The sequence below is a fragment of the Pelophylax lessonae genome (genome assembly GCF_965119305.1).
Source record: "Pelophylax lessonae genome assembly, chromosome: 13".
NCBI lineage: Eukaryota > Metazoa > Chordata > Amphibia > Anura > Ranidae > Pelophylax > Pelophylax lessonae.
This window is the reverse complement of record NC_138780.1, coordinates 67046526-67064736: the sequence shown is the minus strand read 5'-3', so window position 1 is coordinate 67064736 and position 18211 is coordinate 67046526. Positions and strand designations below refer to the sequence as shown.

General features: G+C 37.6%; 1 protein-coding gene across 1 annotated transcript; it reads right to left on the bottom strand.

Moving 5' to 3' along the window:
- Positions 1-428: 428 nt before the first annotated feature.
- Positions 429-18096, bottom strand: PPP1R14D (protein phosphatase 1 regulatory inhibitor subunit 14D). The gene is made up of 5 exons (XM_082274831.1): positions 17807-18096; positions 10882-10971; positions 2448-2480; positions 692-947; positions 429-655 (listed from the first exon to the last, which is right to left on the bottom strand). The coding sequence occupies exons 1-4, from the start codon at positions 18089-18091 to the stop codon at positions 879-881; spliced, it is 477 nt and encodes a 158-aa protein (XP_082130957.1). The 5' UTR covers positions 18092-18096; the 3' UTR covers positions 429-655; positions 692-878.
- Between the last annotated feature and the right edge of the window lie 115 nt (positions 18097-18211).

Genomic DNA, 18211 nt, shown 5'->3' with positions numbered 1-18211 from the left:
TTGCTCCTCCATAGGTACAGTATAGTGAGTAAGGATTGTTGCCCTAGGAAAGGAAGTGTGCTACCAGTAGGTTTACTAGGTGAAAAAAATGCATGAAAAAATGAAACTAATTCAGCTACATCTAGGATTGCTAAACTGCAATGAATTACTTTTCTGTACTTGGGTGTGGATACTTTTTCCATGTCTTTCTTCTGTAGATTTTCATATAGCCACTACAAGCCACTACACATAATGAAGTTCAATCCAACAGCAAATTCCTTCTCTTCCAGAATCCATACAGTATCTGCTGTTAACTTATTTGAAACTTCCAGAGGGCAGGCAGTGCTGAGCTGGGGGGAAAAAACACTAACTAATCATAACTTGAAATTGTGTATAAAACAGTCAATTAGTATTGTCTACATTGAAAATTATACACGATTGTATTTTCCATCACTTGAAGATAAGCATGTGTTCAGAACTAATGTAAAGGGCTTCATGATGTCATGTTAAACAGGCTCTTTTCAATAAGCATTGGATTATTGGAAGCATGGAGGTGGTCATTAGAGACATCATGGTGGATACACTGGAGGAATAGAACAGGACTGGTCAGCTTTCTTTAACTGCAGTCACCTTTACTATCATTTGGATTTGCAGGGTTGCCAAGGACTGCCAAGAACTATCTGTTAAATAGCCATCAGGCTCACTGGAGTACAAAAGGGTAATCCACATAAAAAAACTCAGGTCCTTCTCATTTCTTTTTTCACATCCTAAAGTAGAATTGCCATAATAAAACTCTAACTGTGGAAAATAAGTCCAAGAATTCACAATCACTGCTTTGTGTTGGCAGTATCAAAATGGGTTTCTGAAGAATGGAGTCTTAGGAATGTTTCTCCGGATCATCATTTACGTTGCAAAGCTGAAATTTTTCGCAATCCTTTCAATCGCTCTAATAGTTCCATTGTGAATTCCTGAAATAAAAATTTAAAATGCGAGTTACCAAACTTTACTTCATGCCCATTTGATTCAATAAATGTACTTAGAGAATCTATTGTATAGTGAATCTGACTGATTTGTCACATCCATTCATTACATCCATACAAATGAATATACTCTACCATAGCACACACATTAAACTTTAATAACAACTCCACTCAGATTCCCTAATTCTGGGTAGCATGACATAGAGCTTTATCCATTATTGGGCCCATCATATTATCTAGAATAGGGGTCTCCAAACTCCAAACTGACTGAGGCCAGTGGGAGTAGAATATGCTCCAATATCAGTGGGACTAAAAAAATGCCTCAGGCTTGATTGTCAGTGGGAGCAGGGAAATGGTTTATTGATTAGTAGGAGGAGGAATAGTGTCCCATCATTGGTATTGACGGGAGGAATAGTGCCCCATCCCTGTTGTCAGTGGGTGCAATAGTGCCCTAGTTTTGGTGTCAGTGGGAGGAATAGTGCCCCATTTGTTGGTGTCGTTGGAAAGTATTGTGCCCCATCATTGGTGTCAGTGGGAGGAATGGTGCCCCATTGTTGGTGGCAGAATAGTAGTCTTCCATCATTGGTGTCAGTGGAGTGCCTTGTATCAGTGGGAGCAATGGTGCTCCAAGTGCTGGATAAAGATAAGCAAAGGGCTATATCTGGCCCACAGGCCAGAAAAGAGGTACCGTGTAATAGAGCTTTAATTAAAAAAGAGCAAAAAGGTACCACTTTATAATTCAGAGGAACAATATTTTGGCATCTCCAGCAGTGTATTTGTGTATTGTCACACAAGCTATATTTATATGCTAGATGTATGTTTTTGCTTAAGGCAGCATTAAGGCAATCTATGGCTCTTTTAAAGGGAAATGATAGTGATTTTTGATCCATTTTACATTAATTTCTGTTCAGGTTTATAAACGAATATTGTATATTATTTTAGTGTTTATTAATATTCTTATTTTACATATAAACATTTAAAACAGGTTGCCTTAGTGTTTTATCTGTGCACTGAACGCTGGGTTGTCTAATAGGAAAGCCCAGCATTAGACGGTTTACTTGTTGACTGCACCTGCAGACTAAAGTATGTATTTTCAACTGGGATCCTGCTATTCAGCTCTGTACTCACAGTATAGCAGTAAACAATCTAAAAGCCTGGAGTACCAGACTTACACTTGCCACCTACTGCCTATGAAACTGTAAATATTAATTTATAGGCAATACTTCACATTTACCTAACTTAAAAAAAAATAAAACACATTTTCAACAAATTTTACTCTTGAGTGTAATAAATAAAGAAAAACTATGTAAAACACTGCACATTCCTTTTCAGAAAACTGAAGAAAAATGAAAGAAAGACAGTCCAAGCAACAATCCTTGTTTACGCACTTTTCATGCATTTCTGATGGCTAAAGGGTTTTTTTGATGCAAAGTATTCAAAAGACACGTTTTACTTGAAAATGTAAATGTTTAAATCAGTGTAACTTACTTCTGTAGGTCTGGTACATTCTTGAAGGATATCCTGGCAAAACAAATATATAAAGTATAATCTTTGTGTCATACTTCCAGAACCTTTTTATACTTTTTATTATACATATTGGTTCATGTATCAACTCCATTTAATATCTAGTCTGCATCACTTGCAATGTAATTCGTATTAGGGGCGCGCAAAACATGTCACTGCACTTCTCTTTATGAATAAAGTTATTTTATTTTAAAAGTATAACTAAAGTTTTTTTTTTTTTTTTTTTGAGTTTTAGATTTAAAAGGAAGGATTAGAACACCTGTCATTCACCCTCTCTCTGTTCTGTTCACCAAGAGTGAAAGTGAATGACAATCCAAAATTTTGGGTTGCAACCAGAACAGGAAGAGGGAAATCTATAGGGACAATAGTTCTGGGAAACCTTATGACTACTAGGGATTTCACTCACTTATATGGAATTTACTCTTCTTGCTCTGGGTATGGGACGGAAAGTAAAGGGAAATCTCCCCAATGGGACACAGATGGCAAAAAAACTGTCAGGAAGTTATAACCCTCTCCTGAAAGCCTCTGCTGAATAAAAAAGGTTTTACCCTTAGTTCTACTTTAAAGAAGTTCTTTACCCTCCAAACAAAACATTAAAAATCAGAAGCTACAAATTCTAAAGACGCTGACTTTTAATGATAGGACACTTCTCTGTCCAGGGATCCAGTGCAGTCCTCACCCAAGCCGGCTCTTTGGCCATCTTCGGGTACTGGCATGTTTACTGTGGGAAGCCGGCTGTGACTACTTGCAGCTTTACAGCTGGCTTTTCTTCTGTGCATGTGTGAGCAGCTCTGCACTTTGTGAGTGGTTCTGCAGCTTTCTAGGACCTGTGACATGTCCCAGAAGGCTGCTGAGGAAGGAAAAGGGGCAGAATTTCTGCACAGATTGCAGCAGTGACCTGAACAGAAGTGGAAAGTATCAAAACTAAATACCTGCTCCCCCCCAAACAAAATACCAAAACTTAAAGAGGAGAGGGGGGGGGGAGCCAAACAAGCGGAACTTCCCTTAATAGGTGAGCATTTTATCTGTGGTTTCTACTACACACATATAAGGATTTTGCTGCCCTCCACTGTCTGTATTTGTAAATAGCTTCTGCTTAATATTTGCCACAGAATTACGAAGTAGACACAGAGACCTGAGCCACATGACCTTATACACACAGGTGCTGCTGTTATTCACCCACACCAGAAGCAGAGACTATTAGGCAAATATTTCTATGTTCTAATAGTTTAACTGCAGTTGCCCATAGCTTCTCGTGCGTGTATCTAAATTAGGTACAGGTACATGTGCACAAATCCACCAGGACTCTTGTTGGGCCCTTTGCTGATAATACCTGTTTGTTCACTGGATGTTTGTACTATTAACAATCTTGTCCTATATAAAGCTTGTATTGCTTCCATAGTGACGCGCATCTATATACTTATGGTTAAAAGAATATGTTGGTCGCGTTAGTTTCTTTGCTCCCAATTATTTTGGTAAATAATTACTATAAAGGCACAAACTAAAGAGTATTAGCAATAAAATGTTTTGGTCATTTATTGGTACAAAAAAGTTAAAAAGCATACTAGAATAGACATTCTAGAATACATATTGTCCATAATGATAAAAGACTGACCTAACAATGGAGATATATGAAAGAATATCAACCGCTGCATGGATATTTGCTGATGCCACCATCGTGAACAATTCTGCTAACAGAGGGAGGCGAACGCCACAGGGGCCCATTTCTGTATTATGTATTTCATTTCTGTATTATGTATATACAGCATATATCAATAGCTGTGAACAATATGTATTCTAGGATGCTTTTTAACTTTTTGTACCGATAAAATGACCAAACTCTTTTACTGTTAGTCCTCTTTAGTTTGTGCCTTTATAATCCCATTCCCAAGAGGGTATCTGTTCTATGTATGTATTTAACCACTTAAGCCCCGGAAGATTTTACCCCCTTCCTGACCAGGGGGTATTTTGCGATTCGGCACTGCGTGACTTTAACGGACAATTGCGCGGTCGTGCGACGCTGTACCTAAACGAATTTGACGTCCTTTTTTTCCCACAAACAGAGCTTTCTTTTGGTGGTATTTGATCACCTGTGTGATTTTTTGATCACGCGCTATAAACAAAAAAAGAGCGTCAATTTTGCAAAAATAACAATATTTTTCACATTTTTATATGAAATTCCCCAAAAAAAAAAAAGTAAAAATCAAAATTTTTTAACATTTTCGGCCAATTTGTTTTATGCTACATATGTTTGGTAAAAAAAATCGCAAAAAGCGTATTTTGATTGGTTTGCGCAAAAGTTATCGCGTTTACTAACAAAGGGAAAGATTTTTGTCATTTTTGTTGTTTTTTTTTTTTAACGCGTAACGGCGGCGATCTGCGATTTTTTTTGCGGTACTGCGACATTGCGGCGGACAGATCGGACCCTTGACTGACATTTTTGACACTTTTGGGGTTACCAGTGAAATTTCTACAGTAATCAGTGCTATATATATGCACTGTTACTGTAAAAATACACTGGCAGTGAAGGGGTTAACTTTATTTGAGAGGGAGGGGCTGTGTGTGTCCCTAGGGGCGTGATTCTAACTGTGATTGGCTGTGGCTTGAGGTGTAGTTACACTGATCAACGGTTCTACATAGTAGATCCGTATGATCAGTGTCTCTACACAGGGAGAACTGACAGGCAGCTTGTTTACACAAGCTGCCTGCCTTTCTCCCTCTCCCCCGACGATCGCAGAGTGACCGGCGGACATCGGGTCCGCTGGTCACACGCGCGGGGGGGTGCGTGACCACGTGGGAGCGCGCCGCCGGCGGCGCGCGCTCGCTCCCCAGACCCTCCCAGGCTAGTGACGTACCGATACGTCACTCTGCCTGTGAGGGGCTGACCGCCGCCGTATATAGTCGTGCGGCGGTCGGCAAGTGGTTAAGGGATAACGGCACACAGCATTATTTTGCCAGATCAACAGGATCTCACAAAAGTGAGTACACCTCTCACATTTTTGTAAATATTTATTATATCTTTTCATGTGACAACACTGAAGAAATGACACTTTGCTACAATGTAAAGTAGTGAGTGTACAGCTTGTATAAAAGTGTCAATTTGCTGTCCCCTCAAAATAAAACACAGCCATTAATAGGTTTTATAAAGATATGAGTCTTGCGCTGTCACGGATTGATTTATATAAAATGTCTCCCTGATGCACCAAGTACAGAAATCTGTTACCTTATACAGTTAGTCAAAGTATATATTGTGTGTGGGGGGGGGGGGGGAGTACTGCACTTCAGAGATCTCTAAATATATGGTTTGCTAATATATTACATAAATATTCTTCATGGTATATATGAACTGAAGGAATGTTGTTGGTATAAAGCATACAATAACAAAATTATCATATAAATTGATCACATAGATCTATCATTTGAAATAATTGTGCAAACATGCATTCCTTAAGTGCAAATGTGCAAATATTTAAAGTTTTTCAAAGGGGACACCCCGTGGAAAAATATAAAATGTATATACTTTTCCGATAAACAAAAACGTGAAAAAACTCCAAATACTGAATAAATAGTGTTATCAATCAATATATAAAGTGCAAATGTTTACATAAGTGCTAAATGAGTAAATTTTAACTCCCATGTGAATCCATAAATTGTGAAGTAAATAAATCACTGAAAATATGTGCTAAATTGTCCAATATATACGTGAAATTCCTCTAAACAAAAATTATTTTTGTGTTGAAAAATAATGTCCAATCGATAAGTGTTGATTCTCAATCGATTGCTTCTTTATCTTGCTTAGTGCACTCCTTACACCTCAAAAAACAGTGACCCAGGTGCTCTTCAGTGCTGGCACTTCTATTTGCTCTAACCGCTCACCTTAGATCAATATCAAATGCCCCTATGTTATATATGCCTGGATCCTCCACTTCTCACTTTCCTCTGGGTGGTCAGGTGGGGTTCCTTCCCGCTCTTTAATCGATCTGATCCCCTGAGGAAGTCACGTGGTACCGTGACGTAACGCGTAGGGCGTACACCAGAGACAAACCGGAAGTGACGTTACGGGACAAACAGAATGAGTCCCGCGGCAGATACACAAACAGATCCTGGCAGTTTTAAATGTGAGTGACTACATTGTTTTTAATAAAGAGTTTTAATTTACTGCACTATGATGGCCCCTTTATTCTAACGAGCTACAAAGGTCGCTATAAGGAGGAAGGAATAACAAACCCCAGATCGATTAGAGGGAAGGAACCCCACCTGACCACCCAGAGGAGAGTGAGGAGTGGAGGAGACACAGGATCCAGGCATATATAACATAGGCGCGTTTGATATTGATCTAAGGTGACCAGTTAGAGCATATAGAAGTGCCAGCACTGAAGAGCACCTGGGTCACTGTTTTTTGAGGTGTAAGGAGTTCACTAAGCAAGATAAAGAAGCAATCGATTGAGAATCAACACTTATCGATTGGACATTATTTTTCAACACAAAAATAATTTTTGTTTAGAGGAATTTCACGTATTTATTGGACAATTTAGCACATATTTTCAGTGATTTATTTACTTCACAATTTATGGATTCCCATGGGAGTTAAAATTTACTCATTTAGCACTTATGTAAACATTTGCACTTTATATATTGATTGATAACACTATTTATTCAGTATTTGGAGTTTTTTCACATTTTTGTTTATAGGAAAAGTATATACATTTTATATTTTTTCACGGGGTGTCCCCTTTGAAGCACTTTAAATATTTGCACATTTGCACATAAGGAATGCACGTTTGCACAATTATTTCAAGTGATAGATCTATGTGATTAATTTATTATTTATATAATAATTTTGTTATTGTATGCTTTATACCAATAACATTCCTTCAGTTCATATATACCATGAAGACTATTTATGTAATTTATTAGCATACCATATATTTAGAGATCTCTGAAGCGCAGTACCCCCCCCCCCCCCCCACACACACACACACACACACACACACACACAATATACACAGCCATTAATGTCTAAGCCGCTGGCAACAAAAGTGAGTACACCACTAAGTTAAATGGTCCAAATTGGGCCCAAAGTGTCACTATTTTGTGTGGCCACCATTTTTTTCCAGCACTGCCCTAAACCTCTTGGGCATGGAGTTGACCAGAGCTTCCCAGATTGCCACTGGTCCTCTTCTTTTCATGTGACAACACTGAAGAAATGACACTTTGCCACAATGTAAAGTAGTAAGTGTATAACTGTGTAAATTTGCTGTCCCCTCAGAATAACTCAACACACAGCCATTAATGTGTAAACCGCTGGCAAAAAAAGTGAGTACACCCTAAGTGAAAATGTCCAAATTGGGCTTAATTAGCCATTTTCCCTCCCCGGTGTCATGTGACTCGTTAGTGTTACAAGGTCTCAGATGGGAATGGGTGCAGGTGTGTTAAATTTGGTATTATCACTCTCACTCTCTCATAATGGTCACTGGAAGTTCAACATGGCACCTCATGGCAAAGATCTCTCTGAGGATCTGAAAAAAGAATAATTGCTCTACATAAAGATGGCCTAGGCTAAAAGAAGACTGCCAAGACCCTGAAACTGAGCTGCAGCACGATGGCCAAGACCATACAGCAGTTTAACAGGACAGGTTCCACTCAGAGCAGGCCTCACCATAGTCGACCAAAAAAAGAAAGATCAGGAAAATAAAAACAAAAAAAATAAAGAAATAAATGAGGGTAATGCAAGATTACCAGAATAAACAAGTATTTAATGGCTAAGCAAAATATCAACAAGCTAGGATCTACAAATGCTACACCAGAAAGGGAGGTACATATAGAAACCCCCAACAGGACTAGAACCCCAGTACATTATACACCAAGGGACTACAGTTATGAGAGACGAAATGATAGACAATGGGATACACCGAGAACACCACAATATATACAGTATATTAGGGGAAAAGAGGATACCCACACCAAGGACCACAAAACACATCACCACAGAATGGAAATAGACCTCCCTATCGGGGCAGATGGGGGTCCAGTCCCTAATAGGAACCGTGAAAGAAATCAATATCACAACCAGAATAGGAACCAAGGATATACATACCAGAACAAACACCAATATCAACTCTATAGATCCCATGATTATTCTGGATATGAGCAACAACCAAAACCTCAGAGACTTTGATTCAGGAAACCATTGTTTAGACAAGATCCAGTCTATACACAAAATAGATACTCACCTTTACAATATGAGGAACAATACCCCAATTTCCAAGATCCTATTTTAGAGGAGAGGTGGAATCAATACACCCAAGAAGGGGGACGAGTAGAAAGAGTAGGAGAAGAGAAGGCAAGAGAATACAACAGAAAAAGAAGAAGAGGGGAGGGTACCTTTAACCTCAGTGGTATCAATTCAACCCAATAAGAATTGAAAGTACTTTTCCACCAAGGAAGGCCTTAATATGTTAAAAACAAATGTAGGTGTACAGAAGATGCTCAGAATCCTATTACCTCTGAACTACCCCCATGAGTGCCAAATGTGCACAAACACACACCATTTAGAAACAAGTCCATTTTTTAACCCCAGCATTTCATACAATAGGTATATTAATATGTTTAAAAAACTTGTTACAGAAGATTTGGATAAATTACCTGTTTACAGTAGTATAGTATGAAGGACATGCAATTTTGGGGCAAAGAAACACATAAAAGTCATTGGAGGAGTGAGAAAAAATTTGGGAGCTGAGCAAAAAAGAATCTAAGTGCATTCATGAGCTCAGCGCACTGGCGCCAAAAGGCCTCAACAAAGAATTTAATCTGGCATGCTTTCTAAGTCACATTTTTTTTTTAATCGCCTTTTTTTAACAAGTCAAAATTTTAAAAATCGCATATTATACTTGAAAAAGAGGGGATATGGGGCTGCGCTAAAAAAATGATATCAGGATCTGATAAGTGATAAAGCCCAATAAATATCACAGATGTAGAAAGCAATATAAATCAAATAGAAGTGTAAAAGCAGTCTTCAAGTGTAAAGAAGAGTGTGAAGTAGTGGCTCGAAGTGAAATATAAGTAAAAGAATAACTAGAATAAGTTGTCCCTATGTTTTAATGGATACTCTATGATTATTTTCTTTTATTTGTACACATTATCTCACATAGTGATATTATATTTTATTCTATTACTTATATTTCACTTCGAGTCACCTGTTATAATCACACTCTTCTTTACATATTATAATTGTATATAAAAGTAGACTCTATTTGACTTATTATTTTAAAATATTTTATTATTCTGTTGTTTATTTGTGTTTTTGCACTTTATCTGTATAAGCAAAAGCGGTAGTATGTAATAGCATGATTTCTATCACATCGAAAACGAACTACACATGGTTAATCACAAAATTGATGGAATATTGTTCATTGTATATTGTGTGCTATTTTTGGATTGACACAATGGCAGGGTATCTCTTGGGGACACATATATGCAACACCGATGAGATCATGAAGGGATTGTACATCGGATCTTACCATGTGTTGTATATAGAGCAGTATACAGAGCTCTGGATCCATGAGAAAAATGGTGCTAACACTGGCTACTAGAGGTCAGGGGACTAAGGCAAGATGGCACCTTATGCTGTTGTGGAATCTAAGCTTCAGGAAAATGGCACCCAGTCGGGCTACATATAAGTTAGCATGGTGTGATGGCAGGTATATTCCCCTGAGGAAGCCATGTGACCTTGTGGCGTAACGCATAAGGGAGGGTTCAATCTGTCGTCACGCTGAGGCAAGCATTGAGAGCACATTGTGGTAAAATTTTCTGATTATCTTATACCCGCACTGTGAAGACTGAATGCTTTTACAGTTTGGTGTACTATAAGCACTAGGAAAATGTGAGTATTTTTATACTTAGTATTTAATAAACTGGTTGTTTTTAAAGATAAAGCACTATGTTCAGCCTTTTCTCTTTATGATTTGGGGTATGGAGATAAGTGTAAGATCAAACAGCATAAAACAGATCCCTAGAGAGGGACAAAAGAGCATATAGACCATTGGATGGTCTTATCCCCCAGGTGACGGCACATCGGATGAGCAGATTATCACTAATGTATGTGGATGATTGGAGTACATAGTGGTAAACACTAATTAAGGAAGCAGTCATTTGGAAATGTGAACACAAGCTTGTTTTTTTGAAAGATTGAAAGATTGAGCATATGCAAGAGAATTCATAGCAGAGGACACTTTTTGGACCGATGCATTGTTTGTTTTGTTTTGTTAACATTTTATTTGGTTTAATATAATATGCTGATTCTGAAAATTGCTTTGCAAACATATTTAAAGGGATACTAGCACATTAGCATTTGGGAACGCAGCACTTATAACTTATTTTACAAGTAGAAACTCAGTACCTGTAGGTTACAATTTTGCTCCTCTATTGAAAGATCCAAAAGATCATCAATATCAATTTCTGGCTCTGCAGCTTCATCCCTCAGCCCCTCCTGTTGTAAGAAATACAAAATATTGGAATAGAATAACATATCATTTTAGAACTAAACATTGATTTTGAATGTCAGGATAAACCAACAACCAGAGCAAAAATTACAATTAGTGCCCATTCTGTTTTCAAATAAAGGCATGGTTAAGACTAATAAAAGATATTGAAATAGGAGATTTCATAGACATACAGCATACAACAATGACCCTTTCACATTGTATGAGAGTGGGGAAAGATTAGAACCTCTCTCAGGTTTTATAGTGTCCCCAATGGGAAAATGCAGTCTACGTATTTTGAGGACAACACATCGTACCTTTCATCAGGTCTTAAAATATACACTATCTATTGGTGTGGACTCAAAACTCTGTATTGCATGTACTTGGCAACACTCAGCAGCTGATGGTTTTTTTCCAGCAACTGTTGAATATTGACGAAACTTTGCAATACAAATTTATATTTACCTAAGGCTAGGACAGGAGATCTTGTCCAGCCTGGCGGCAAGCAAGACCATCAGGCACTTGTGCCACTTTGCACTCCTGCACTACCTATCTACTCTATCGGTGGTGTAAGAGAGACCTTCCTCATTATATCGGGCTCTTCTACCAGGTACGTCGCAGTATACTTGGATTTTGCAAAGGCATTTTACAGTTTCCCAGTCACATGTGTCAGCTGAAGTCTAGAGGCTTAGAATCTACAGTTTCTAATTGAATAGAAAATTGTATAAAAGGCAGTATTCAGAGAGTAGTAATTATTGATTCATGCTCCGAATGGTCTGAGGTTATAAGTGGTGTACCCCAAGGTTCAGTGCTGGGACTCTTACTTTTAAACTATTTTAAAAATGTAAATATAGAGTTTGGAATTAAAAGTATAATTTCAGTGTTTGAGGATGACACCAATTCACCAATTCACAAGGAGAATATTGAAGAAAGAACTGGAAAGAGTACAGAGAAGGGAAACCAAATAAGACACATGGAGGAGCTCAGCTATGAGGAAAGGTTAGTTGAACTGAATGTATTCTCTCTGGAAAAGAGGCGATTAAGGGAGGAATATGATTACCATGGATAAATACATAAGTGATCCATATAATGAAATGGGTGTTCAATTATTTACTTTTGGATCATTACCAAGGACAAGGGGGCAATCTTTACATTCAGAGTAAAAAACATTCAACCACCTCACACAGAAAGGCTTCTTCACAGTAAGAGAAAATGTGGGATAGACTTCCTCAAGAACTAGTTCTGGCCATTTCAGTAGATTGCTTTTTAAAAAGAGCTGGATGCATTCCTAAATGCACAAAATATAACTGGATACTAACAATTATAGAAAATAACACCAGGGATGGTTGACCCAGGGATTCTTCAATTGCCTCTTGGAAGATCAGGAAAGAATTTATTTCCCCTGCTGGGGAAAATTTGATCATTAACACAACACTGCGCAAACATGTACATACTTTCCCATTCTACAATAAGGTGCTCAGTGCCTGAGATACCACTATCAACAGATGCCAAGCACTCTCACATGGTCAGGATGGCGAGCATGTGTTGCCCTATTCATAAAACTTTTAAAAGGAGCGTGCCTTGTCCTTTTCATATACATTTCATAAGGATATTTGTAGGATGGGGAGCATGCCTTGTCTTAATAAATTAACTTTTATTAGGGTTATATTTGTAGGATGGAGAGCACACCTTGTCCTAATCAATGAACATTTATTAGAGTTATATTTGTAGGGTGGGGAGCATGCCTTGTCCTATTCAATGGACTTTTATTAGGGTTATATTTGTAGGATGAGGAGCATGCCTTGTCGTATTCAATTAACTTTTATTAGGGTTATATTTGTAGGATGAGGAGCATGCCTTGTCCTATTCAATTAACTTGTTTTAGGGTTATATATGTAGGATGGGGAGCATGCCTTGTCCTATTCAATTAACTTTTATTAGGGTTAAATTTGTAGGATGAGGAGCATGCCTTGTCCTATTCAATTAACTGTTTTTAGGGTTATATATATGTAGAAAGGGGGGCATGTCTTGTCCTATTCAATTAACTTATATTAGGGTTATATATGTAGGATGGGGAGCATGCTTTGTCCTATCCAATAACTTTTATTAGGGTTATATTTGTAGGATAAGGAGCATGCCTTGTCCTATTCAATTAACTTTTATTAGGGTTATATTTGTAGGATAAGGAGCATGCCTTGTCCTATTCAATTAACTTTTTTTTAGGGTTATATATGTAGGATAAGGAGCATGCCTTGTCCTATTCAATTAACTTTTATTAGGGATATATTTGTAGGATGGGGAGCATGCCATGTCCTATTCAATTAATTTGTTTTAGGGTTATATATGTAGGATGGGGAGCATGCCTTGTCCTATTCAATTAACTTTTATTAGGGTTATATTTGTAGGATGAGGAGCATGCCTTGTCCTATTCAATTAACTTTTTTTAGGGTTATATTTGTAGGATGAGGATCATGGCTTGTCCTATTCAATTAACTTTTTTTAGGGTTATATTTTTAGGATAAGGAGCATGCCTTCTCCTATTCAATTAACTTTTTTTAGGGTTATATCTATAGGATGAGGAGCATGCCTTGTTCTATTCAATTAACTATTATTAGGATTATATTTGTAGGATGGGGAGCATGCCTTGTCCTATTCAATTAACTTTCATAAGGATGATATTTGAATAATGGAGAACCCACATTATCCTATTCATATAACTTTCATAAGGATGATATTTGAAGGATGGAGAACCCACATTATCCTATTCATATACTGTAACTTTTATAAGGATGATATTTGCAGGATGAGAATCATGCCTTGTCCTATTTATAATTTTCATAAGGATGATATTTGTACAATGAGAAGCAAGCCTTGTCTTATTCATATAAATTTCATAATGATGATATTTGTAGGATGGGGAACATGCCTTGTCAAAAGCATGATATTTGCAAATCGAGGGTGTGCCAGAATAGAACAAATTACCATCAGGGTGGGTTCACGCCAGCGGCTGCATTGCAGCGCGATCTGACAGTTTCCTTTTTTAATTTTTTTAACAAACTTTATTGAGATGTCACACACACATCTCATAATGTTCAATTACTAGGAGCGCAGTGCGAGGCAGAGGATTGCCCCGCACTGCGCTTAAAAAAAGTACTGCATGCAGTCATTTCTCTAAGCATACCCTGCTGGGAAACGAAGCTGTCTAACAAAACAAACCATCTTATTTATAAAATGTTTCTCAATCCTCTTTTTCTTAATATGTGTATGAGCTTATTTTGCAAATCTAGATAGTCACCTATTTAAACCTTCAATCTTCCAACTATGACCCACAAGCAAAATATATTTATTTGCCCTTAGTTTACATCCTAGTTTTCAGTAACTGAACAGCCTTGTCTTTCTAGTATTGTATAATCATATCTTGTGACATTTTTATGATTATCAGATTGCTCTTGGATTCTCTCTGGATTCATCACTTTCTGTTAGGTAAAATAGCCGATATACATTGCCCTGAAAAAGTATTCATACTGCTTGAAATTTTCCACATTTTGTCATATTACAACTAAAAACGTAAATGTATTTTATTGGGATTATATGTGAAAGACCAACACAAAGTGGCACATAATTGTAAAATGGTAGGAAAATGATGAATGGTTTTCAACATTTTTTTACAAATACATCTGAAAAGTGTGGCATGCATTTGCATTTCCTCTGATACCCCTAACTAAAATCCAGTGGAATCAATTGCCTTCAGAAGTCACCTAATTAGTAAATAGAGTCCATCTGTGTGTAATTTAATCTCAGTATAAATGCAACTGTTCTGTGAAGCCCTCAGAGGTTTGTTAGAGAACCTTGGTGAACAAACAGCATCACAAAGGCCAAGGAACACACCAGACAGGTCAGGGATAAAGTTGTGGAAAAGTTTAAAGCAGGGTTAGGTTAAAAAATATCCCAAGCTTTGATCATCCCACAGAGCACTGTTCAATACATCATCCGAAAATTGAAAGAGGATGGCACAACTGCAAACCTATAAAGACATGGCCGTTCACCTAAACTGACAGACTGGGAAGGAAAGCATTATTCAGGGAAGCAGCCAAGAGGCCCATGGTAAGACAAGAGGAGCTGCAGAGATCCACAGCTCAGGTGGGAGAATCTGTCAACAGGACAACTATTAGTCGTGCAGTCCACAAATCTGCCCTTTATGGAAGAGTGGCAAAAAGAAAGTCATTGTTGAAAGAAAGCCATAAGAATTCTTGTTTGCAGTTTGTGAAATGCCATTTAGGGGACACAGCAAACACGTAGAAGACGGTGTTCTGGGCCGATGAGACCAAAATAGAACTTTTTGGCCTAAAAACAAAACACTATGTGTGGTGGAAAATTAACACTGCACATCACCCTGAACACACCATCCCCAACGTGAAATATGGTCTATGGCAGCATCATGTTGTGGGGATGCATTTTCTTTAGCAGGACCAGGGAAGCTGGTCAGAGTTGATGGGAAGATGAATGAAGCCAAATACAGGGAAATCTTAGAAGAAAACCTGTTAGAGTCTGCAAAAGACTTCAGACAGGGGAGGAGGTTCACCTTCCAGCAGGACAGCGACTCTAAACATACAGCCAGAGCTACAATGGAATGGTTTAAATCAAATCATATTCATGTGTTAGAATGGCCCAGTCAATGTCCAGACCTAAATCCAGTTGAGAATCTGTGGCAAGACCTGAAAACTGCTGTTCACAGACGGTCTCCATCCAATCGGATAGAGCTTCAGCTATTTTGCTTAGAAGAATAGGCAAAAATTTCACTCTCTAGATGTGCAAAGCTAGTAGAGACCTACCCAAAAGCTGTAATTTCAGCGAATGGTAGATCTGCAAAGTATTGACTCAGGGGGGCTGAATATAAATGCATGCCACACTTTTCATATTTATTTAAAAAAAGTTAAAAATCATTCATCATTTTCCTTCCACTTCACAATTATGTGCCACTTTGTGTTGGTCCATCACATAAAATCCCAATAAAATACATTTAGGTTTTTGGTTATAACATGACAAAATGTGGAAAAATTCAAGGGGTCTTAATACTTTTTAAGACACTGTAAGAGCTGTCCCTTCATTTTTTATATTTAATGCTGCCTTAATATCATTCTATTTAAAATTGATTCTTTTGTATCTGGTTTACTAAGGTGAGTGTTATTTTAACTCTGATTTATTTTTTGTGCTTATTGGAACTAACAATGGAGGCACATTTTTTTGACCTTACCCTCTATTTATGGAAGTCTAAAATTTAAATGTGTAATATAAGAGGTCAGAAGGCCCATTTTAAATTAGTTTTGCTTTTTAATTTTATCTTATATATCTATATTTTAACACAAGAGCTCATCTGTGAATATCACAATAAACCAATGTATATGGCAGCAAATTATTGACAATGAAATAAAGCACTGGATAGGATACAACTACGTCTATTTCCATCATACAGTATTTCCTTAAAAATAGCGTATTTACTGTATTCAGAAAGATATTTACTTTTACTTGTTAAACCTAAGGTTGGATATTATTTTACATGCACAAATTTGTGTCTGTGCCTGTTTTTTCTCCCCTCTGGCCACCAGTGTGAAAAATCCCGAAGGTGGACCTTATGTTTTTAACTTAATTTTTTTTTAAATGTAATTTCTTTTTATCCAGTAGAGTTTCCATATATAGAATTTGGCTATTGAACCACAAGATTCTAGGTGGGCTATTTTAGAAGTAAAGAAAAAACATCATGCGCTTTAACCTTATCTTGATCTGATAAAGTTCTTGTATTAGAGGCCCTTGGGGACGTGCGGTTTGTACCACAATGTTTAAAATAAATACTACACTATATGACTGTTGGTGTCATATGAGTGTTTATACTGCCTCCCCCCCCCCCCTCGTGAGAGAGGATTTTAACACTGCCAAACCTTTTGAGTGGATGGATCCAGGGATCACAGATTGAACTTGGAATTCTCTTCCGCAAACAGTCGTATCAGCAGGGAGCATCGATAGTTTCAAAAAACTATTAGATGGACACCTTAAAGACCACAACATACAGGGGTATACAATGTACGGTTAACGGCAAACACACACACACATCATAGGTTGAACTGGATGGACTGATGTCTTTTTTCAACCTCACTAACTATGTAACTATGTAACTTGTTTTGCTACTGTATTATATATATTCTTTAGCAGCACGTCCATGCGGTGAGTGTAAAGTTCCAAATCACACGACAAGCCACACCCCATTGCCAGCAATGGAACCATTCATATCTCCCCGACTCCTGACGCAGCAATTTTGAAAAAGTTTCCTGCACTACTTTTTCCTGATTTCATTGCAACTTGCATTGACTTCTGTTAAATGAAGTCTCAAGCCGCAATGAAATTGATGATGCAAATCACACTTATCTGCGGCTCTGAAATCACGCTGAAGTAACGCAGTTTCAAAGCCGCACCAGTGTGAACCAGGGCTTATGCATTACATAAATTTAACAATGATATTTTTGTTATGTTGACCCATTAATTTCAAAGACTGTGGGTTATTTATTATAGTAGATCATTATTGTTATGTTTTCTTTACACTTATTAGTGCTGCAGTTTATATTCATAACAACATTGCAAGGGAAAAAATGCTGGACTTTTCTCATTTTGATAAAAACTGACAAGCATTTTTATCATATTTGAAAATATCGCATAATAAGACACAATTATAGTATTGGTACAGTTACTGCAATCTGCAAAGAATTCTATATAGATTTTGCTATTGAACTGCAAGATTCTATGTGGGCTACTTTTGCAGTAAAGAAAAAACATCATGCGCTATAACCTCACCTTGGTCTGGTAAAGTTCTTGTATTTGAGCGTCAATCCACTCTTCTAGTTTAATCCTGCGCTGCAGTTCCTTGCGATTGTATTTCACTGTGAGTTTCCCCAAGTTTTTGGGTGTGTTGTCTCTGTCATCTTGTTTTTCTACGTTTAAGAAGGTGACTCGAGGAGTAGTGCTGTCACTGGTAGCCATTGTCACTCTCCGAGACACTGACCTGGGAGTTTGTAAAGTTTGATCCAATTTTCTTCTGAATGAAGTAGGTCTGCAGTTGTGCAGAGGATCCGAATACATGTGATCAGGAGACAGGGAAAGACTGTGACGAAGGTACAGCTACAAGGAAGCAAAGTCTCTGCCAGCTTCTTGTGTTTCACAGTTCCAGGCCAGATAGAGATCAAATGTTCACATATTATC

Coding starts and splice junctions, on each gene's coding strand:
- PPP1R14D (XM_082274831.1), bottom strand. CDS start 18,091: ATGTATTCGGATCCTCTGCACAACTGCAGACCTACTTCATTCAGAAGA. Junction 2,481..10,881: donor AGCAAAATTGTAACCTACAG/GTACTGAGTTTC, acceptor TTGTTTTGCCAG/GATATCCTTCAAGAATGTAC. Junction 948..2,447: donor AATGTACCAGACCTACAGAA/GTAAGTTACACT, acceptor TTTTTATTTCAG/GAATTCACAATGGAACTATT.